At 35.9% G+C, this 22106-nt stretch overlaps 1 protein-coding gene across 1 annotated transcript in view; it reads left to right on the plus strand.

The window, feature by feature from the left end:
* The window catches only part of LOC133530346 (phosphatidylinositol-3-phosphatase SAC1), a 44573-nt gene that overhangs the window by 12509 nt on the left and 9958 nt on the right, over positions 1-22106 (plus strand). The window contains exons 3-13 of the mRNA XM_061868253.1: positions 1028-1146; positions 5213-5305; positions 6025-6156; positions 7411-7519; positions 8395-8510; positions 10100-10324; positions 10427-10594; positions 11164-11271; positions 11899-11994; positions 14949-15116; positions 20255-20356. Of these exons, the coding sequence (XP_061724237.1) occupies positions 1028-1146; positions 5213-5305; positions 6025-6156; positions 7411-7519; positions 8395-8510; positions 10100-10324; positions 10427-10594; positions 11164-11271; positions 11899-11994; positions 14949-15116; positions 20255-20356 (1436 nt within the window). The remainder of the gene's footprint in view (positions 1-1027; positions 1147-5212; positions 5306-6024; positions 6157-7410; positions 7520-8394; positions 8511-10099; positions 10325-10426; positions 10595-11163; positions 11272-11898; positions 11995-14948; positions 15117-20254; positions 20357-22106) is intronic.

Below are 22106 nucleotides of genomic sequence, written 5' to 3' on the forward strand. Positions count from 1 at the left end.
GATATTCATTGAAATTGTATGGTGTAAGGGACCATTGTAATCTGTTTGAAATGCTTAATACAATTAACGTATAATTTGATAATGATCAATACTGTATCCGTGTAAATAGCTTTGCAAAATACCACAGGTGATCTTTTTCTAAATGTTAAAAATGGGTATAGTAAGTTTTCCTTAAAAGATAGACATACACCATCGCGGACTTTTTTGTAGACCAATGAAAGAGCGACAACCCTACCATACAATATGTTGTTATAGCGTGTGTGTGTGTGTGTGTGTGTGTGTGTGTGTGTCCGTGTTTAAACGGATTAGGCAGCGTTTTCAATTAAAGCTCCTAGACAGCGCGATTTTCTTTCGACGTCGTTAGCAAACATCGTCATATTTCAACCAATTTTACAAAAAAACCTTAACGAATTATTCAATTATAACATATATATACTCTTAAACCTTCCTCAAAAATCGTTCTATCGATAGGAAAAAACCGTATGAAAATCTGTTCAGAACTAAACTGAAATAAATGTCATATACTAAGAAAAAGTGACCAAGGCCTCCAGTGCCCCAGGCTGGAATCGAACCAGCGTCCTCTGCTATCGCGGCAGGTGCCTGAGCCACTCGGCAGCATTGGTCGAATTTTTCAAGTATATGCATTTCTTACTGAAATTTGTGACATTTATTTCAGTTTATAATTTATATAGTAGTGTTTCTACTTGAAATAAAAACAAATGAAAATATTTTCTGAAAATAATTTAATTTGTTCTAATACTTCCAATAGTATTGTTCAGTACTAGTTTGTGAGTTTAGGGGACGTTTTATAGGATGTAGTGATTTGCGTTTTCCGCTAGATTTGCGGATGCTAGGTGGCGTGACAGTCTTGCACGTAGTGAATATTATACTTTGCTACACCTTATAAAAATAAAATGAAGTCCCCCGCCGCGTCTGTCTGTATAATATGTATTTATGTATACACTCTACAGCGGCGCTAAGCTAATGGTTTTGTTGACTGTACCCTAATATGTCATTTTGTTCACAGCTTACGGCACTGTCAAGATTCCGATCCCAGAGAATGCATACAAACCTGTCTGCGGGTTCCTTGGCTCCATCAAGCTCATATCCGGATTATATCTGGTGGTTGCCAAGTATAGGATACTGGTAAGAATAGTACATTTCAATGCAAGTGTGCAAAGTGTGATGTTATTTACGAGGCCCGAGACCATTAAAAGGCCCGTAAGCGAATAAAAGACATGGGACAAGTAAATAATGACACTTGCACACGTACATTGAACGACGTTAATACATTTGCTAAAAAATCAAAATAAAACAAACATTGGTTACGTGAGTATTAGTTACGAATTTTTCCTTGAACTGGAATGATACTCTTAACTCAGCACTATTTGTACACTATGTTCAGCGATTTACATTGCAAAAATTAATCACAACAACTTATTTCATACAAAAACACTCTCACAGTTGCAATTTAAGTTGAATTATTTAAATGCAATAAAATTTAAGTGAATTACTGAAAATGGCGGGCGCCGGTTTTACTTTTTAATTTTTCACATTTTCTGTTAACGACAGCCAACGTGGCAATCATAGTTTCATTCAGCCAATAATAAAAAAAAATGTTTTAGTGAATTATCTTAATATATAACATTTTATTTATATGATAGCAAATAGATATTTATTTATATCTATAATTTACTCTTAGAAGAGAACTCGTAAAGTGGTTACAGAAGATATATCTTAAAGCAGGGCTCGTAACCGTTATTGGAATACCTGTTAATATCGTTCCAAAACCATTATTTCGTTTATTAAAAACCGGTTAAATGGTGGAACGCGAACTGATGGTTCGGGGAAACGATATACAGTGAAACCTGGATAACTGAGACTTCAAGGGATCTGCCGATTTGTCTCACTTAAAGAGGTATTCCACTTACCCAGGGTCTCAGTTAGGCAGGTATAAATAAAATATCTGTCTCATTTACAGAGGGTTCCACTAATACAAGTGAAAATAGAGGTTATTTCACTTATAGAGGTGGTTAATGGTTAGTTAGTAAGTTATTTTGTAAATATTATGTATCCATGAGTTGTAATTTATGACAATAAAAATAAGGTAAGATAATCATTCTCCTTTAGAAAATTGACTGAACTTTAAAATACATTTTAACAATTTATTTTTAATTTGTGCAATAAAGATTTTTAAAGTAAGAATTAGTAAAAAAAACAAGTATAATTCTAGAATTGTTCTAGTTGAAGAGGTCATAGATTGACGTTATCTCAGATACAGAGGTCGATTCCTATAACATTCTAAAAAAAAAGCGGCCAAGTGCGAGTCGGACTCGCGCATGAAGGGTTCCGTACCATTTAAGACGTGTTAAAAAAAAATCTTCTTGCTAGATCTTGTTCAACATTTTACCACTTTGGACACACATTTTACCACTTTGGAACTGTCTCTCGCGCAAACTATTCAGTTTAGAAAAAAATGATGTTAGGAACCTAAATATCATTTTTGAAGACCTATCCATAGATACCCCACACGTATGGGTTTGATGAAAAAATTTTTTTTTTAATTTATTGACGTATTAAAAAAAAACTATTCACTAGATCTCGTTCAAACCAATTTTCGGTGGAAGTTTGCATGGTAATGTATATCATATATTTTTTTTAGATTTTTCATTCTGTTATTTTAGAAGTTACAGGGGGGGGGACACACATTTTTTCACTTTGGAAGTGTCTCTCGCGCAAACTATTCAGTTTAGAAAAAAATTATATTAGAAACCTAAATATCATTTTTGAAGACCTATCCATAGATACCCCACACGTATGGGTTTGATGAAAAATTTTTTTTTTTTTAATTTTTATGACGTATTAAAAAAAACTACTTACTAGATCTCGTTCGAACCAATTTTCGGTGGAAGTTTGCATGGCAATGTATATCATATATTTTTTTTAGATTTTTCATTCTGTTATTTTAGAAGTTACAGGGGGGGGGGACACACATTTTTTCACTTTGGAAGTGTCTCTCGCGCAAACTATTCAGTTTAGAAAAAAATGATATTAGAAACCTAAATATCATTTTTGAAGACCTATCCATAGATACCCCACACGTATGGGTTTGATGAAAAAAATTTTTTTTTTTACATTTTTATGACGTATTAAAAAAAGACTACTTACTAGATCTCGTTCGAACCAATTTTCGGTGGAAGTTTGCATGGCAATGTATATCATATATTTTTTTTAGATTTTTCATTCTGTTATTTTAGAAGTTACGGGGGGGGGGACACACTTTTTACCACTTTGGAAGTGTCTCTCGCGCAAACTTTTCAGTTTAGAAAAAAATGATATTAGAAACCTCAATATCATTTTTAAAGACCTATCCATAGATACCCCACACGTATGAGTTTGATGAAAAAAGATTTTTTGAGTTTCAGTTCTAAGTATGGGGAACCCCCAAAATTTATTGTTTTTTTTCTATTTTTGTGTGAACATCATAATGCGGTTCATAGAATACATCTACTTACCAAGTTTGAACAGTATAGCTTTTATAGTTTCGGAAAAAAGTGGCTGTGACAGAATCGGACAGACAGACGGACATGACGAATCTATAAGGGTTCCGTTTTTTGCCATTTGGCTACGGAACCCTAAAAACAATAAAGCACAAATATTCTTGCAAATGTAGTCTCAGTAATAGAGGTAAATACACTCTTTGTCTCAATTATAGAGGTAAATGTGACTATAACATCCAAAATACTAATCTCAGTTATAGAGGCTTGTTTTGTCTCACTAACAGCGGTAATTCAGTGGTAAATTGTCGGGACCGCACCATGAGTCCCACTTATGGAGGTTTCTCACTTATCCAGGTCCCACTTAATCAAGTTTTACTTTAATACCGGACTCTCGGCTTTCGGGGACTCTCTGTTAAACTCGTTGTTATACGCGAAAGAGACAACAATAACTTAGTCGTTCTATCTTATTTCGATATTTTCAATTTAACCGGTTAATTTCGTTTCACATAAACGAAAGGCGAACTATTTGGTATAAACGGGTATCTCAATAGAACAGTTTATTAACCGGTAACTTTCGTTTCTGGGTGATTAACCGAAACCGGTTTGAAAAATAAAACGGTTCCCGAGCCTTCTTAAAGCTTGAATGACAGCTGCCGCTCCGTTGGTATATTGCAATTAAATGCCAAATCGCCTACAAATGTAACTTTGAAAACCACACGTTTAGTAATTTTAATAATAAATAAGAAAATTAATTAATTTACTGCACGAAACATTTAAGAACAGTTTATTAACCGCGTTCAATGCACGTATTTAGGCGTATGGATGTCATTATTTACTTTAGTGCGCCTTCGTTGGTTCGCGTACCCGATTTTCCTCATATTTTTACATAGGTATAAGGGATCAAGGATTGAATGCAGGAAAATCAATTTATTTCAAATGTGTTGATTTATCCTTTTAACTGGATTTTCAGCCACATTATGCCTATAATTTACCTACTGCCCCTTAGCATGCTTTGCGTTGTAGCGCGCGACTCGAATGACGACGCGAATGGAGTTGCGGGCGACAACGCAAGTTACAATTGTTTTGTTTTTGATTTTATAGGACATTACAAATTAACTAAGCCCACAGTAAGCTCAAGAAGGCTTGTGTTGTGGGTATTTAGACAACGATATATATATAATACATAAATACTTAAATACATAGAAAACACCCAAGACTATTTGTTCCTGAAAATATCCGTACTCATCACACAAATAAATGCCCTTACCGGGATTTGAACCCAGAACCATCGGCTTCATAGGCATACTTTTAAACACTTGAAGATCACTTTACAAATTTTTAGATCATTGAATTCGCAAATTCAAATCTAACACAGGTCAAAACATTTTCAGGTTTTCGTAAAAAAAACCTTAGTTAATTACACTTACAGTAAAGATGGCGTGCATAATCCTTTGCCATCGTATTTTCTCGGAAACGTTCGTGTTTGTCATGCTACTTCAATCTACCTCAGTACTTTTTCTACTGAGATTGACTGAGATAGTATAACACGTTCATGCGTTTCCGTGAATGAAAAGACGACGGTAAAGAATTATTCACTGCATCTGTACAAGCCTTCAGAGCTTACTGTGGGACTTAGTCAATCTGTGTAAGAATGTCCTATATTTATTTATTTATATTTATATTCTCTGTATTTTAAATTTGTTATTTACCAGATCGGAAAACTAAATGGACACGACATCTACCAGTTGGCCGGCACGGATATCATTCCCTACGCGCGGTCAACCACACATCTTACTAACAAACAGGTAAATATTGTACTTATACCACAAATAGCTATTAATTATTTGTCCTCATATGACTCTTTGACACTTATTATGTTTGTCGGAAAACGAATAAAACTAATTAACTAATAAAACTTGTGTAAAATTTTAATGCCCGAACGAGCGCGAAACACAATCGTTTCAATTTGGGCAAAACTGCTTTCGTAATTCGGTTCACTTCTACAGATCACATTTCTCAACCGATTCTTGTGAAATTTTGTTCAATAGTTATATAGATTTTATTTGTCAATAGCCATGTAATTATATAAAACTTATTTGAGATAACAAATGTGGTTTCTTGTGATGTGCGCGTCTTTTCCTAATTCGTATAAATTACATTAAACTTCGAAAAAATCTGAAAGGACCATAACAAATGGGTCTAAATTCTTTTCGTTGTCTTGTTTCTGACCACTCTCTCACGCTTGCATTTGTGTCCTCTATCAATGAAATAAATAAAGTCGAGTGTGTCTTTTTACTTGAGAAAAATTAAAAACTTAAAATCATCCCATACAAAAAGCTACAATCCGTCACACTTTTTTGGGGCAAAAAAACAAGGGAACGAAAATAATTTTGACCCATATACGCATATTATGCGGGTAAGCGTGTTAACCGTGATAAAATGTAGTGTTAAAGGGCTCAGAAAGTGGGGAATCGTATTAAGCTGGTTCTACAGCATTTTATACTCACTTACCCGGTTATTCCAGATCGAAGACAACAACACATATGAACGTATGGTACGCGCGGCGCTGGACGCGCCTGGAATCTATTTCTCATACGGATATGACATCACACACACATTGCAGCGGCTACACTCTGTCGCCGCGGACTTCCATTCGGTAAGATACCACCGTGGAAATGAGAAAATTATATTGGATAATAATGCGCGGTCTATAGTCTGTTTTTTAGAATAAGAAAGAAGATAAGCGATTTTGTTGTGTCTTTTTATTGAAAAACACTTTTGAAAAATAAGTCACTGCAAATATGTACGAATTATAAATCATATACCATCTTTTACATTATTTTGCTTCCATAAGTAATAGTAGTAGTAGTAAACACTTAATTGCACAAAACAAGTACATAACATAGAAAGAATACAGTAAGAACAATAAAAAAAAATCTTTAGAAAATATTAACAAAATAAATGAATAGAATAAAGTAAGTAAGTAGTAAGTAAATAAGAAATGCCACTAGCTACTGCTCATTTAAAAAATAAACTAGTAGCTGAGGCCTACTACTCGTTGGATGCCTATTTTCGAGTGCGAGACTAAGCAATAGGTATAATACTTATGTAACATTAAATCGATTATAAGAATAAATAGCAACTGGTTAGTTAACCAAATAACGAATGATGTAAATAATAGATTTTAAGTACCTAGTATTAAGACATGACATGTAAAATATATTTTATCAATAAATTATCGTATCGTAAGTAATAGTTACTGATTTTTAAAAAGCGTTTTTCAATAATAAGACATGTTAGATTTTAACTTTAGTGTCTGAACGGATAAAGAAACAGAATTTATTTTCAGATATATGGTTTATAACTATGTATTCTAGCTGTTTCGATCTTAGGGGGTGCCGAGCCTGGAACCTCATGCAACAAACCAAGTAGATAATCATTGTGAGGTCGCGGGCCAAACACATTAACCAAAAGGTCTCTTCTGTGGACAATATAATAAAAATTAACGACCCAGGTACATATATATCAGGGTTTCCTTATGTGAGTCTTAAGTACTGAAAAAAATTATCACGCCTCTAAAAGTTTCAGCATACAAATTAGCTTGAGATTCTCTTTGCGAATGTCTACAGGAAACATGCAAACGAGTTAACCATGCAATCAAATGTCTATGACCCTAATGCCTCCGCTGTGCTCTAGTATAGGTCGCTATACTCTAACCCCCTTATTCATAAAACTTTACGGGCCTGATTTAGTTAAATTATGTTTTATCCCTTTCTGACAAATACAGAAGTCAAAATGACAGATAAAGACAAACGATTCATAGCTAATTCAGGCCAGTAACGCGTTTATGAATAACGCCATTAGTCTGTGTACCCTTGAAATGTGGGCTAAGATTATGTGTCGTGTACAGATGTCAATGGCGTCCCGCGCTGACAGTCGGTTCCTGTGGAACGGGCATCTCCTCCGGGACTACTCCCACTTGCAATTCGCCAGGTTCGCTCTGCCCGTCATACAAGGCTGTATCCTTTAATTAAAATAGTTTAAAAATAGCCGAAATGCATTTATGTCAGCTTAGGCTTACCATGGTTATGTTGTGCAAACTTTGAGTTGTGGAATGATAATCTGGGGTAGCAATACTTTTTATTTTATTTTGAATTATGTCTCTTTATTACTTATGTTTTTTAAGCCATATATGGAATCATTTGTTTTTTTTGACAGCATGCCCTGTCCAAAATAACTACAAAGCGTGCTATTATTCTTTAAAAAAAATATCCATTATCTACCACTAGAGAGGTTGGTAACTTTTTCTTTAGACATATTAATGCAATCAATTGGAAATAAATGTAACATTCAACGGAATATAACAGTTGCAGAAACCTAGTTGGCAATGATCCTGTACGGAGCTGGGAGTCCTGAGTTGGAATAACAAAATAATTTTAATAAGTAAATTTTATAGAAATCATTTGATTTGTACACTACACGATATGCATATAATATTGTTAAAACTTCAAAGCCTTTTTGGAGCTTTTAATCAACATGACTCAAAAGAACTTGAGTTTATAGCTTTCAAAATAAAAGAACTGTGTATCTAAAACTATAAGACATATCAATAAAATTATACCTAACACATCATCATCATCAGCCGAGGCTCATAATCATATGAATTGATGGAGACAGGAGCTGGCCATAGGAACTCTGTGATAAAACAACGCAACCTAATTGTGTTTTGGGTTTTTAGAATTAGCTCGATGAGTAGTAGTCGCCTGTCTAAAAAAAGTACAGTCAGCGATAAAAGCTTGTAACAAAAATGGAAATTTTGCCAAAAACTTATTTTTTATTATGAAGCCACCCTTTGGCCATATTCTATCGAATATTATTCTTAACACAACTCCAGTCGTGGCTATAAACAAGGTGACGGTGAACGGGCACAGGCTCACGTGGTCCGTGGTGTCGCGACGCAGCGTGGCCCGCGCGGGCACCAGGCTCTTCATGCGGGGAGTCGACGCTGAGGTATGTATTGGGAGCGTGCACGACTGTCACGCAACCTAGTGTCCGCAATTCTAGGGGAAAACGTCAATTCACTACATCTTATAAAACTACTCCAAAACTAAAAACTACTGAACGGATTTTCATACGACTTTCATCTATCAATAGAGTGATTCTTGAGGAAGGCTTAGGTATATAACTTGTTAAGGTTTAGTGTAAATTGTTTGAAATATAACGATGTTGTCGGAAAAAATCACGCTGGCTAGGAGCTTTAATCGAAAACGCTGCCTAATCCGTTTGAGCTATAACAACACAATGTATGGTGGGGTTGTTTCTCATTCATAGGTCTACAAAAAAGTCCGCGATGTGAAATGTCTATCTTTTAAGGATAACTTACTATATCCATTCTTAACTTCTAGAAAAAGATCACGTAATATGTGGCATTTTCAAAACTATTTACATGGATACATTATTAACAATTATCAAAATAAATACGTTAGGTATATTAAGCATTTCATACAGATTAAAATGGTCCCTTACACCATACAATTTAAATGAATATTTCAGGAGTAATCGTAAATCAAAGTTTAATTTCGAGCCATATAATTGTTCGAAATGTTAAAGACGCTATCCGCAGTTAGTTCAAATTTTTACCACCTTATGCGCTGGGATCGCTTTACTTACCCCCACCACGCACTTCGCACGGTCCCAATAGTCAGCAACACTATTAGCTTATTATTAATAGAATTGATCATTTCATGATGTAGCAATCATTTCATGATATTATCGGTTGTCTACATCTTGAAGATGTCAAACCTAACCCAACCATATCATGAAATGATAATTCTATTCAACATATATGCCGCAGGGAAATGATGAAAACAGAGATTTGTTCCTAAGGGATATGATCAAATCACGCAGGATCTTAAAATGGCGAATCCATATCATCATTTTCTAGAAAAATTCAGTCATTTGACCAAATCACTGACTCTGTTTAGTGAAAAGACAAAATCGGTCAATAAACGCGACACGCTTTTTCATTTCACTAGAATTGTTTAGGAATTTGACAAAATCCCTAACCACGACAGTAAGTTGACAAGACGAACTCAAAAAGTCAACTACTTTAGCCAAATCCATTTATTTTTTATTTGGTAAGAGATTAATCATGTACATTAGGAATAGTATAGAATCTATAATGTATTAGGAACAGTATGGGTCCTAAACTTATTCTTGGAACCAATAGAAGGGGTCCTAAAGTATTGCCTTGCGATACACGGTATGTACTAGGAACAATGTGGGTATTAAAGTTGTGCATTAGGGTACTCTGTATATACTAGGAAGAATACGGATGCTAAAGTTATGCCTTGAGGTGCTCCGTATGTACTAGGAACAGTAGGGGCCCTAAAGTTGTGCCTTTGGGTACGCCGTTTGTACTAGGCAAAATAAATTTCGTAGAGTATATATTGTACCCCGGTTTTACAAACTTCCATTTAACGTGTCGTATTTTGTGTTATTAAAAAAATATTGAAGCAGTTCCCGAGGTGGAATTGGACTGGAATTCTTCTCTGATACAAATCCACAATTATTATTAAACTAATAATTACTTTTCCCAGGGCAACGTAGCGAACTACGTAGAAACTGAGCAAATAATCGAGCGAAGCGGCGAAAAGTCCTCCTTCGTCCAAACCCGCGGCTCCATCCCACTCTTCTGGTCCCAGTACCCTAACATCAAATACAAACCAGCTTGCACCCTGGCCCATGAGGACCATGTAGCAGCATACACTAAGCATGTGAAAGAGCAACAGCAACTGTATGGAAGCCAAGTTCTCATTAATTTGGTGAGTAACTGTATTCGAAATGACATAGGCAAAATTGTACACTTAGATTTATAATGTTTATTTTTTTACCACACATAAATAAAACCCTTATCACACCAACAGATCGACCACTGCGGCAAAGAGGAGGCCCTTGAACGCGGTTTCCGCTCCGCCGTCGCCGCGGCCGCGTTGCCTGGCGTCCGCTACGAACCTTTCGACTTCCACACAGAGTGCCGCGGCATGCGCTACGACCGGCTGAATGTACTCATCGACCGGATAGCGCACGAACAGGTAAATAAACAGCGTTACGAACTGCCTTAGACCGCGTAGTACTACTCGGTGTTTGCTATGAACCCTTCGACTTCCACGCATACGCTACGACTGGCTCAACGTGTTCATAGACCGGCTAGCGCACGAACAGGTTAATAAACACCTTTACGAATTGCTACGGTTGCGTAGCACTGCTCGGTATACGCTACGAACCAATCGACTTTCATACAGAGTGCCGCGGCATGCGCTACGACCGGCTTAACGTACTTATAGACCAGATAGCACACGAACAACTACGTTACATACATAAACAGATGCTACGTACTGCTACGACTTCTATACAGAGCCGCATAGCGAAGTCCGGTATTTGCCAGCGAATGCCACACACAGTGTGGCAGCATTTACTACGAGCGATTCAACATGCAAGGGTATCAGTTAGTGCACAAGTTCACTATTTGAAATAAAATTTATACCCACTGGTTTGGAACGAATCAATATATCGTTTTCCAAAGAATTCAATACCAGATACGATAATCACAGTAAACTTTATTTACATTTATTTCGCAATGACACTGATCCGATGTTCGCAGACGGAGTTCGGGTACTTCATGTCGCGCGGCGGCAGCGTCCTCTTGCGACAGAGCGGAGTGTTCCGGACCAACTGCGTCGACTGTCTGGATCGTACTAACGTTGTACAGGTACATTTATTAATTTTTATTTAACTAGTCTGTGAAATGTAGACCTCGCGGTCCTCTATGGCTCCAGCGCCGCCATTTTGGAATAATTGCTAATTCTGGATTTAAAAAATGCTATACAATTATCGGACCTGCTCACAAAATTTCACACAGGACAGCCTGACAGACAGCCGAACATACGTAAGCTTTATTGCCCATGCTGAAACGGCTGTTCTAACGGTTTTCTAGAAGGGCTAGAGTATGGGGTTCTTCAAAAGTGTACCGGCTTCCAAAGGGTCGGCAACGCGCATGTTACACCTCCGGAGTTGCAGACGTCCGTAGGCTACGGGCCGTATGCTTGTTTGTCATCATCGACGTAGTTTATAAAAAAATAACATAAGATTTTTTTTTTAATATGACACCATTTAGGGCTTTTAATTTTATCGTTTTTGATCAAAAAAGTACCAGTAATATCCTTGCGAAAAATAAATTGTATAAAACACTAATTGACTTTGATCGTTACAGACGGCCATAGGCGACAAAGGCCTATATAATGAACCTTAATACATTTTGATAAAGTTTATTATTGCGTTTCAAATAAATAGTGGGGGTGAAGAGGTTAAAATATAAGTTTCATATTTGTCCGTGCAGAGTCTACTAGCCAAGCGGCAGTTGGCGGGGGCGTTGAAACTGCTCGCCGTGACCCCCCCGGACGATTACCCGGAACTCGATGTGCTTTTTAACAATGTGAGTATAACCTCTTAAGGTAAGGTAGGTTAAGAGAGTAGAGTTTTGGAAATATCGTACCGCTTTTTTATATCACAACACGGTTGCCAACAATTTAATTAGCTATCTTGAGGATTTTTTCTAGTGACTTCATCGATTCGAATGCTAATTTTTCGACTTTCGCTCGTTACAAAAAAATCACCTTTATTTTTGAGGGAGCCCTAAGATTTTTTTTGCTAAAATTCTAATTCAAAAACATGGTATTAGGCGGGGGTCCACACAGAGCGAGCATACGTGCGAGGCAATTTCCTAGCGCACAAAACGGCTAATAGTGTAAACGTGCCTCGGCCGAGGTGGAGCGCTCTCTGTGTGGACCCGCCTATTCACGGTCCCGAGCACGTATATCCATCTCGCTCACGCTTAAGCTCAGTGAGAGTGAGAGAACATGGTACTACGGGGCCTCAAGGCCCGCCAAAGTACAAAGGAAACAAAATTAATGCAACTGAAAATGTATAGGATTCTGGGTTTTAGGAGAAAAAAAAATGTACAGCAACTATAATATACTTAAACGCTTTTTTTAGGGTTCCGTACCCAAATGGTCAAACGGGACCCTATTCCATCCGTCCGTCTGTCACCAGGCTGTATCTCATGTACCGTGATAGTTAGCCAGTTGAAATTTCTACAGATTATGTATTTCTGTTGCCGCTACAACAAATACTAAAAACAGAATAAATAAATATTTCTTTCCAATCTCGAGGTTCTCATCCAATCACCGAAATTAAGCAACGTCGGGCGGGGTCAGTACTTGGATGGGTGACCGTTTTTATAGATAATGTTACGGTACCCTTCCTGTGCGAGTCCGACTCGCAATTGGCCGGTTTATTTTTCTATATATAATCTGTATTCCCTGGCAATCATTACCTCGGTCTCTTTTTTGTGCCGTTTTTATTAGCGGTTCGCGCGCCACATTTATTTTCGTATTTTAAGTTTCTGGGGTACAACATGTAGAGTCTGCGCGGAAAGAGAAGAGTATACACCGTGTTCTTTTTTATTTCCGTTAATTTTCCTTGAGCTTAAATTAAGTAACTTTCTCAAAGACACCGGTATTCTAATGAACTCCATTTCGGAGATAATCAATAATTTATTTTTATCTTATAAGGCCCTTACGAGCGTATGCACTTGCCTTAGGGCCTATTTACATATAGATTAGTGTTTAGTACGAGTGTGTACATTTGCTACTAAACGTATATACTATCTCGGACGATTGATGTTCGAAATGACATTGATATGTCGCAGATTTCTATTGTTTGGTTGAATTAAATGTAATGCCCGTGTTACAACAACGCTATTTGCAACATTTAATTACTTTTTATAAAAATAAAAAATATAAGAACAATTTTTTTTTTCAATATTACTATGGTATTATTTAGTTTCCTTAAACGTACTTACCCATACCCCGGAGTTAATGGAATTCAATAAAAACACGGTGTATAATGTATTGGTTCCCTTATATTCCACGACTCTTTATTTTTCCGCATATACTCTAGGAAGTTTATTATTAAAATTCACGGTGATCTGTTGCGCTGGTTCACGTCTTATATTGACAATAGGTCGCAAGCTGTTGTCATTGACAACTATGTGTCTAGCTGGGTAACTGTTCCCAGTGGCGTTCCTCAAGGATCGTTGCTGGGGCCTTTGCTTTTCAATATATTTGTCAATGACATCAGTGATTGTTTCCACACTTCCAAATTGCTATGTTTCGCTGACGACATGAAAATTTTTACCAAAATTAATTCATTGGATGACTCTGCTCTTCTACAAGATGACCTTACACGTCTTGTTGCATATTGCCAGACCAATAAATTAGATCTAAATGTATCTAAATGCTTTACTTTGACCTTCACTAGACAACAAAGTTCAATTCCAACTTCATACAAGCTAAATGATCATGTGCTTAAATCTGTGTCATGTATGAAGGACCTGGGAGTCACCCATGATTCAAAGCTTTTATTTGATACTCATATAGATAATATAGTAACTGGTGCTACCAAGACTTTGGGATTCATAATGCGTAGTTCTTTACATTTTACCCAAATTAAAACTATAAAAGTTCTTTATTGTACATATGTCAGAAGTAAACTTGAATATGCGTCTCAAATTTGGAGCCCCAGTTATAATATTTACATTAACAGAATAGAACGTATACAGAAAAAGTTTGTAAAATACCTCTGCTTTAAAATGAAAACTCCTTATAATTCTTCCAATTATGAGAATATTTGTAAAAAACATCACCTTATCCCACTACATAAACGTCGACAGATTGCAGATATTACTTATATACTTAATATTTTAAATGGTAACATTGATTGTCCTGAATTGCTCGCTAAGCTCTCCTTCAATACTCCATCTAGGTCTAAAAGATACTTCCCTCCCCTCTCAATTCCTTTTTCATCACGTAATTACAGAAAGAATAGCTTTCTACTACGAGCTGGTAAAAGTCTAAATGAACTAACGAAGGAGCGGGATATAGACGTTTTTAATAGCAACATCACAACTATAAGACGGATTCTAACAGACAAATTACTTGAGTGAGCGAGTCGTATGTGTTGGCATATTATTGTATCGATTAACGTATTAAGATTACTAATAAGTTTTGGTTTCTTTGTTCAGTATATAATATAATAAGTTTAGTATTAATATTTAAAAATATTAGTGGTAACACGTTGTAAAAAAAAAAAAAAAAATCTAGTGCTAACCACCAATTATCTGTTAACCTGTTGCTACCGGTGGGAACCTATAATTGGCTCTTTGTTATCTATATATATAACTATTGTACAATTTATAGCTGTTGGTTCTCCGAACAATAAATAAATAAATAAATAAATAAATAAATAAATTTCCATTTCATTGGAAGTAAAATAGATTTAGATCTTCCAAAAAATGCTTTACTAATTATATATTTAACAAATTCGTAGGTGTGGGCAGACCACGCGGACATGATATCCACGCAGTACTCTGGCACAGGGGCCCTGAAGACCGACTTCACCCGCACTGGCAAACGTACTAGACTAGGCCTGCTAAGGGACGGAGTTAATTCTCTCACGAGATACTTCAAGAATAACTTCACTGATGGGTTCCGACAGGTAAATATCTACCTTATATCTTTAAGTATATTTTATTTCTGAAAACAGTCTTCACTCCTGCCGGCAGTGGGGAGACACTAGAGCGTTCGGGCATTCTCGACTCCGTTCGGCTCGACATTGCTCCGAGCAATTATGAGGGTTGGCACAACTTGACGTCCCTTTGCGTGCACAATCACAGATAAGATAATCACTTGAATTTTGACAACCCTAAATAGCCGCAAGGGATAGAAAGAGACAGTATGATTTGTCTCTGAATCGCTGGCAAACTTCGATCTTCGATCGACTTCGACTTTATATGAAGTGTCATTTCTGTACGGTAGTACTATTATTTATTCTGCGGTACCGGCAAACGTGGCTGGTCTAAAGCAATAATGTACTGGTTTACTGTAGACAAAAAGAGGAAGCGTGGCAGGCCAACAAGAAGATGGGATGATGAGATTAAGGGCCAGTTGCACCATGCCCATTTGATGTACTGATCATGTGTAAATATGGCGCTAGCGAATGCTAACTGCATATTTGGGTTGCACCACGCTATGTGTCCGTTAAAAAGTTACGCTGCCCTTAACCGGTGGTAAAGCACTGGTTAACAGCAAAGTCGTTCGATAAATATGGCGGCGCTTTTTGGAAATCGTCCGTATTTCACGAATTTATGTTTGATTATTAAATAATTTGAGTAAAAAGTAATGTAAATTATTAAAAATATATTTATAACAATAAAAAGGTGGAAATATCTAAACGCAAAAACGTGTGATAGTTGACATAATGGTTTTAAATGTCATTTTAGTTGCGAGACTACTTGTGTTTCGTAAAATACATTAATTTGTTCCGGATATTCAAAAAAAGGTGTGTTTTAAATTGAAATTGAGTGCAGAATGAGTTTAAGTTGAGGATAAGACCAGATTGCTGCTATTACAGGTTAACAAATACGTCCCATAAAGTGAAACTCGACGGCATGTAATGAACACTATTTATCGACACACTGGTCATTAAAATCAATTTAAAACGCTCTCTGTTTATTGGAATCAAGATAAGAATGTTATATCCCTTGGAAATACTGGTGGCCTAACCATGATATTCGAAAACAGCGAGATGACAACTAGAAACATATACAAAGTCGGCCTCTGAAAATCGTAACCCACAACAGAAGTGAACTATATTCATAACTATAAACGCACATAAAACAAGATGCTAAATATGAAATCAAGTATTATAGTGTGAAGAAAATGTATTGGACAATTCCAGACCAGTCGGCATAATAGGTTATATATAAGTGAGCAAAATGTGTAATGTAAAACTGATTATAATACTTCAATTCATACATACTTGCTTGTGTTTTATTTGCTTTTACAAAATATCTTATTCATTAACCCTAGAAACAACAACTTTGCAAGTAATGAACTAAAAATAGTTTTACTTATGGTGCTATTTATATTTAACTTCATAACAGAAATTTTGAAAAACTTGTTATAATAAACCCAGTGATTATTAACTACTACAAGTGCAATTTGAATTTGAAAATTTGTGTTTCTTCTAAATGAAAAATACCTACAGCTGTACAGTCTTTTGCATGCTAAGATTTTCCAGTCAGTTACATAGTCATGATTATATTATTTTATTTATTAGAATACTAAGTTACAATTAGATTTAACAATTCACAGGCTCCATAAATCTATATTTATTTTGTGTGTGGGCTTACCTGGGTATCTCTTATCTTCAATTATGACATACCTATTATAGAGTCCCGTACCCGTTATCGACATGGCATGGCAGGGCGTCCTTCAGAGGCATCCATACACATTGAGGTCTGCTTGTGAATGTCAAGGTATCCCTCTGGCATTTACAGGTTTACCACAGTGTCTTAGACACGCCAAGGTGTTCTTAGCATTTGTTTGTCTGAGGGGTGCCTCGGCATGCCCTAGCATACTTACCTTGATACTAAGCCAAAGGATCTCTTACTGTGTCTAGGCAATAGTGGCCTCCGAGCCTAATAAAGTAATTCTTCTGGAAATATCGAATATACATGAGAACAACTGAGTAGTTTAATAGGTATAACCTGCGGTGGCAGCATGGTTCCATTTTTATCACTTGTCACTATGCCCGTCACTTTCGCGATTACATACTTGTTAGAATGTGACAGGCGGCATGGTGACAAATGATAAAGAGCTGACCATCTTAGTTGTTTCCTGTCCTACTGGACAACATTTATAAATATAACAGCCAATACCTAGGTTAGATAAAATAATATGGCTTGCCTTCTGTCACCTGAATTTTACTTGTGTTCAACCAGTCATACAGTGAAGTTGCATATAAATAAATTACAATGTAAAAATTGTATATAACCCTAGCCATGTATTGGAAATAGCATACCAGTAAATTGGTAAAAAATATAATCCATAGGTCTTAAATAGCAATAGAGCATCAGGACATACTTTAGAGAATGTGTGAACCCATTATTTTTAAATCTAACTACACAATACCCTACCTACATATTAACCTACCCAGTCCCTATAAATCATCATTCAAAACCGAACATACCTAAATAGCTCTAAATTCAGTCATAAGAAATGGCCCTCAGTTTGATTTTATTTGTTTTCCCCATACCAGTTTTTCAACAGCCCATGCATGTTTCATAAATGATTTATATCATGATCACCCCAATAAAGAATAGTTGGAATAAACAAGTTATGTCTAAGTTACCAGTATGACAGAAAATATAATAAGTAGGCACTTAAATATAATTGTGAAATAATATATTATATGTCAATGAGTTGTTGATTTCTCTCCGGATAACCTTTTACCTCCATTAGTCACTACCTAAAAAGGATTTAGTGAGGTAGAAAATAAAGTAAGATAAGGTAACTAAAAATATATTTTATTGTCAAAAATGAAATACAGATAATATTTATAATACTTTATTTTTCGCAACAAGTTTTTCCAGTTAATCTAGTGTATGATTCTTGGATTTCTTGAACCAATTCACTTGTGTGTAACTTTCATCTTGTATTTCATATCAAATGGTGTATATCAAACCTGAAAAGAAAGTAACATGAAATTATTATGCATAAAAATATATTGTGATCCGTTTCAACCAATGGCAAAACCATTGAAAAATGCTTAGGTCAAGCAGGTTTAAATTAAAGTACAAAAGTAACTTGAATATCTGCTACAACCAGAACTAACAGTTATGTATTATTGTGTCAACAATATTATATATATGTAATTGAAAATGTTACCCCAACTGTCGGTATTTGGGTTATAGTCGTAGGTAGCGTAGGTAATTCCTTGTGCTTAGGGCTCTGAAAGTAGTTAGGGATACGTATTAAACTAATAAGATAACTTACCGGGCAATGCAGCTCCTTCTTTGATTCGGTTTTGCAGCTTGGAAAACACTTGGACACTGAACAATCGTAGTCAGCAGTTTCACTTTAATGTGCCATTAAGATACATTGTTTTTAATATAATCATAAATATATTCAAGATTGGCATGGCATAAATTGTGTAAATTTAAAACCTGAAAAGAAATAGAAACTAGTTCGCGCCTTCAAAAGTATTCTCGTTGTTGAAAAATTTGACAACTTTGACATTTATTACTGGGTTGCTATATGAAAAAATAATTCTACCATAAAATTTTTGGTAGGAACGCGTTCATAGTATGGCCACACGATTAGCGACGACATTCTGTTATTTTATAGTTGGTGCAACGCATTTTATTTAGCAATCGTTAAGACCCCCACGTAAGCGTTAAAATTTAGCGAACTGTGCTTACGTTAGCAGGTGGTTTGGTGCAACTGGCCCTAAGAGTGCAGCAGGAGGTTGCTGGACTACAATATGTTAACAACAAAATGAAATGTACTTACAAAATACTTGTCTGAAATAAAGGCTATTTCATTCATTCACCGGCAAACGTACTAGACTAGGTCTGCTAAGGGATGGTGTGAATTAAATCACGAGATACTTTAAGAACAACTTCACTGATGGGTTCTGGGTTCCGACAGGTAAATATCTACCTTAAGTATATGTACCTATAGTTTATATCTGAAGATAGACTTCACTCGCATCGGCAAACATAGCTGATTAGGTCTTCTAAGGGATGGTGCGAATTCCCTCACGAGATACTTCAAGAACAACTTCACTGATGGGTTCCGACAGGTAAATATCTACCTAATATGTTACAGTATACAGTTTATTTCTTTTTCAATCATACAGTCTTCACACAGACAGTCTTCACTCATATTGGCAAACGTACCAGATTAGGCCTAATTAGAGACGGAGTGAATTCTCTTACGAGATACTTCAAGAATGACTTTATTATGGATTCCGACAGATGATAATATAACTTTTCACTTTTCGTTGGGTAATCTTCAACTATGGAGTGAATGTGTAGTAAAAAGTTTTTTTTAAAGACCGACTCATCGTACTGGCAAACATACCAGATTAGGTCTTTTAATCGGACGTCTTAGGCTTCTTACAGAAATAAGAACACTTGTTTTCCGCCTTTATGTTTTCCGGTATTTTTTTTATTATAAATTTGAATTGATCTGTAGTATGACCCTGTTTAAAGATGTTTAAATTAGATTGAGGGAGTGCTAATTTGTGTTGGCGTCGAGCGCTTTTTTCGAATATGAACATATGCATGTGTTTCCTGACAAATGTTCCGATCTCTAATATATGGACACACGGTAGTCAGTATATTTTGCTGTACAAAAGGGTGCCTGTAGCTTACCGGTAGCCGAATATTTACAGTAATGTGAAGACATTTTTTTTTGTTCAACAAAAAGTTCGACAGCATTTTCTCTGTGGCCCCATATGATAATTCCGTACCGAAACCAGGAATATGCATAGGTGTAATATGTGGACCGTGCGCATCCGCCATTTGTGTTTCTTTTTATTACACTAAGTGAGTAAACGAAGACCTTACGAGATACTTCAATGCTCTAAATTATCTACTTAATATTTTAAAATATGAAAGTAAATTCTTGCTGAGGCGCTGATTATCTACGTTTTTGTAAGCAAAAATTTTTACATAAAGACTAAGTAGGTATTGGTTCTCTAGTTTGTTTATTTATAATACGATAAACCTAAGAAAGGCAAATATCTTCGATTTCAGGTAAAACATTTAAATATGTCTTCGTTCACAGGACTCCATTGACTTGCTGCTGGGCAAGTACGTGGTGCGCGACGGAGAAGGCAACACAGCGCTCTGTCCTCTTCGAAGAAACAGAGACTGGAAGTACATCACCGTAAGTATATTCTATCATCGCAACGCGAGTCAAATCGGATCCCTTTGTTTGACATATTATCATTAGTCATCATTCTGAAACCGTTAACTTTTCAGGGATTTTCTTAGGTTATCCTATCGGGAGCGTGCACGACGCGGCAGCGCCGCTTAGCGTTCGCAACTACTGGGGAGCTGTCAAATAATGAGCTCAACAAAATAAAGATTATTCCTTTAAAATGTTTACTATAATACAGTTACCAATGTGCGGAATCTTTTAGTTTTTAATGTTAAATACATTTCACTTTTGCTTTACTGAAAATAGTCAGAATTATCTGTGTATTTTATATTATTTGGTTATTTTTTTTTCGTCTTGCAAGTTAAATTTGCATACATATGTAAGTCGGGTGATAAAGCAATATTATGGTACCATCGAGCTGATCTGATGATGGAGACAAGAGGTGGACATAGGAACTCTGTGATAAAACAACGCAACCTAATTGTGTTTGGGGTTTTTAGAATTTGCTCGTTGAGTATTAGTTGCCTGTGGAAAGAAAAGTACAGCCAGCGATAAAAGCTTGTAGCAAAAATGAATTTATTGCCAAAAACTTATTTATTCTGAACATTTGTACCTACGGACTAATTGTATTTGTTTGTTATAAATCTTTGAAGTTCACTGTTCACTTGAGGTTCACACCACGAACCACTTCACAAAGTTTGATAAAGTTTTAATTTGACGTACTTCCATATGTCCGATGACAGCATCTGATCTGATGATGTAAACGAAAGGTAGCCAAAGGGATTCCACGACAGAAAAAGCAAATTGAGTTTTGGCTTATTAGAAAGGTGAAAAGTTTTTAGACAAGCGAAGCAGAGGAAGTACAATCAGCAATAAAAGCGTATACCGTCGATTTCCTCATCATTGCCTACAATGCCCCAAACGGTTGTCTTTGTCTAATTCATAATCATGGTCGCATTCGTAGTGTACTCGATAAGTTCAAAATATTGAGAAACAGAGATACTTCTCCTAAAATAAAAATATGTGTGATACGTCATTGGATTTGGAATGGTGTATAGAAAAATGTATTCGAAGCGTTTATTAACACACAAGATATTGCAAAAGTTGTAGACAAAACAAGGCGGAAAAAAGAAGGCATGTACTTTTTCGCCAATGTCTCAAAAAGCATTAATATTTAAGAAATCTGAATAAAATATTATTAAAGAGGAGGAAATTTTCAATCAAAAAGTCGTCAGTTGCAGAACTGTATCTCCATTATTTATACTTTTTATTCAACGTTGAAAAAAGGTACCCGCCTGTGATTTTGGGTAGGGGCGTGCGACTTCAAAAGCTACTTTTTAAGATATCGGGGAAATAAAGAATATCTACTCCCCCCCCCCCTCCCCCTTTTTTATTAATAACATTTGATATATTTTTAATACATTTTTCTATACAACATTACGAATCTATTGAGGTATCATACGTATTTATAAGAGAAGTATCTATATATTTCACCGTTTTCTGTTTGTAGAGTAGACTAATATCTCTCAATATTAGTAACAAAGAGAATATGAAATAGAGGTGTATTGTCAAAGAAAACTTTGTAGCGACGTAAATTTACTGCCATCTTACGACACATAATTAAAACTTTTAGAACGCGAAATTTGACTTTGATCCTTATTCTTTCACTGATATGTGTTAAATATCAAAAAGTGGCGCCATCTAATAGATCAAAGGCCAAATGTATAGCAGCATTGTTTCGAGCGATGGCGCCATA

Source organism: Cydia pomonella, chromosome 22 (assembly GCF_033807575.1).
Source record: "Cydia pomonella isolate Wapato2018A chromosome 22, ilCydPomo1, whole genome shotgun sequence".
Classification (NCBI taxonomy): domain Eukaryota; kingdom Metazoa; phylum Arthropoda; class Insecta; order Lepidoptera; family Tortricidae; genus Cydia; species Cydia pomonella.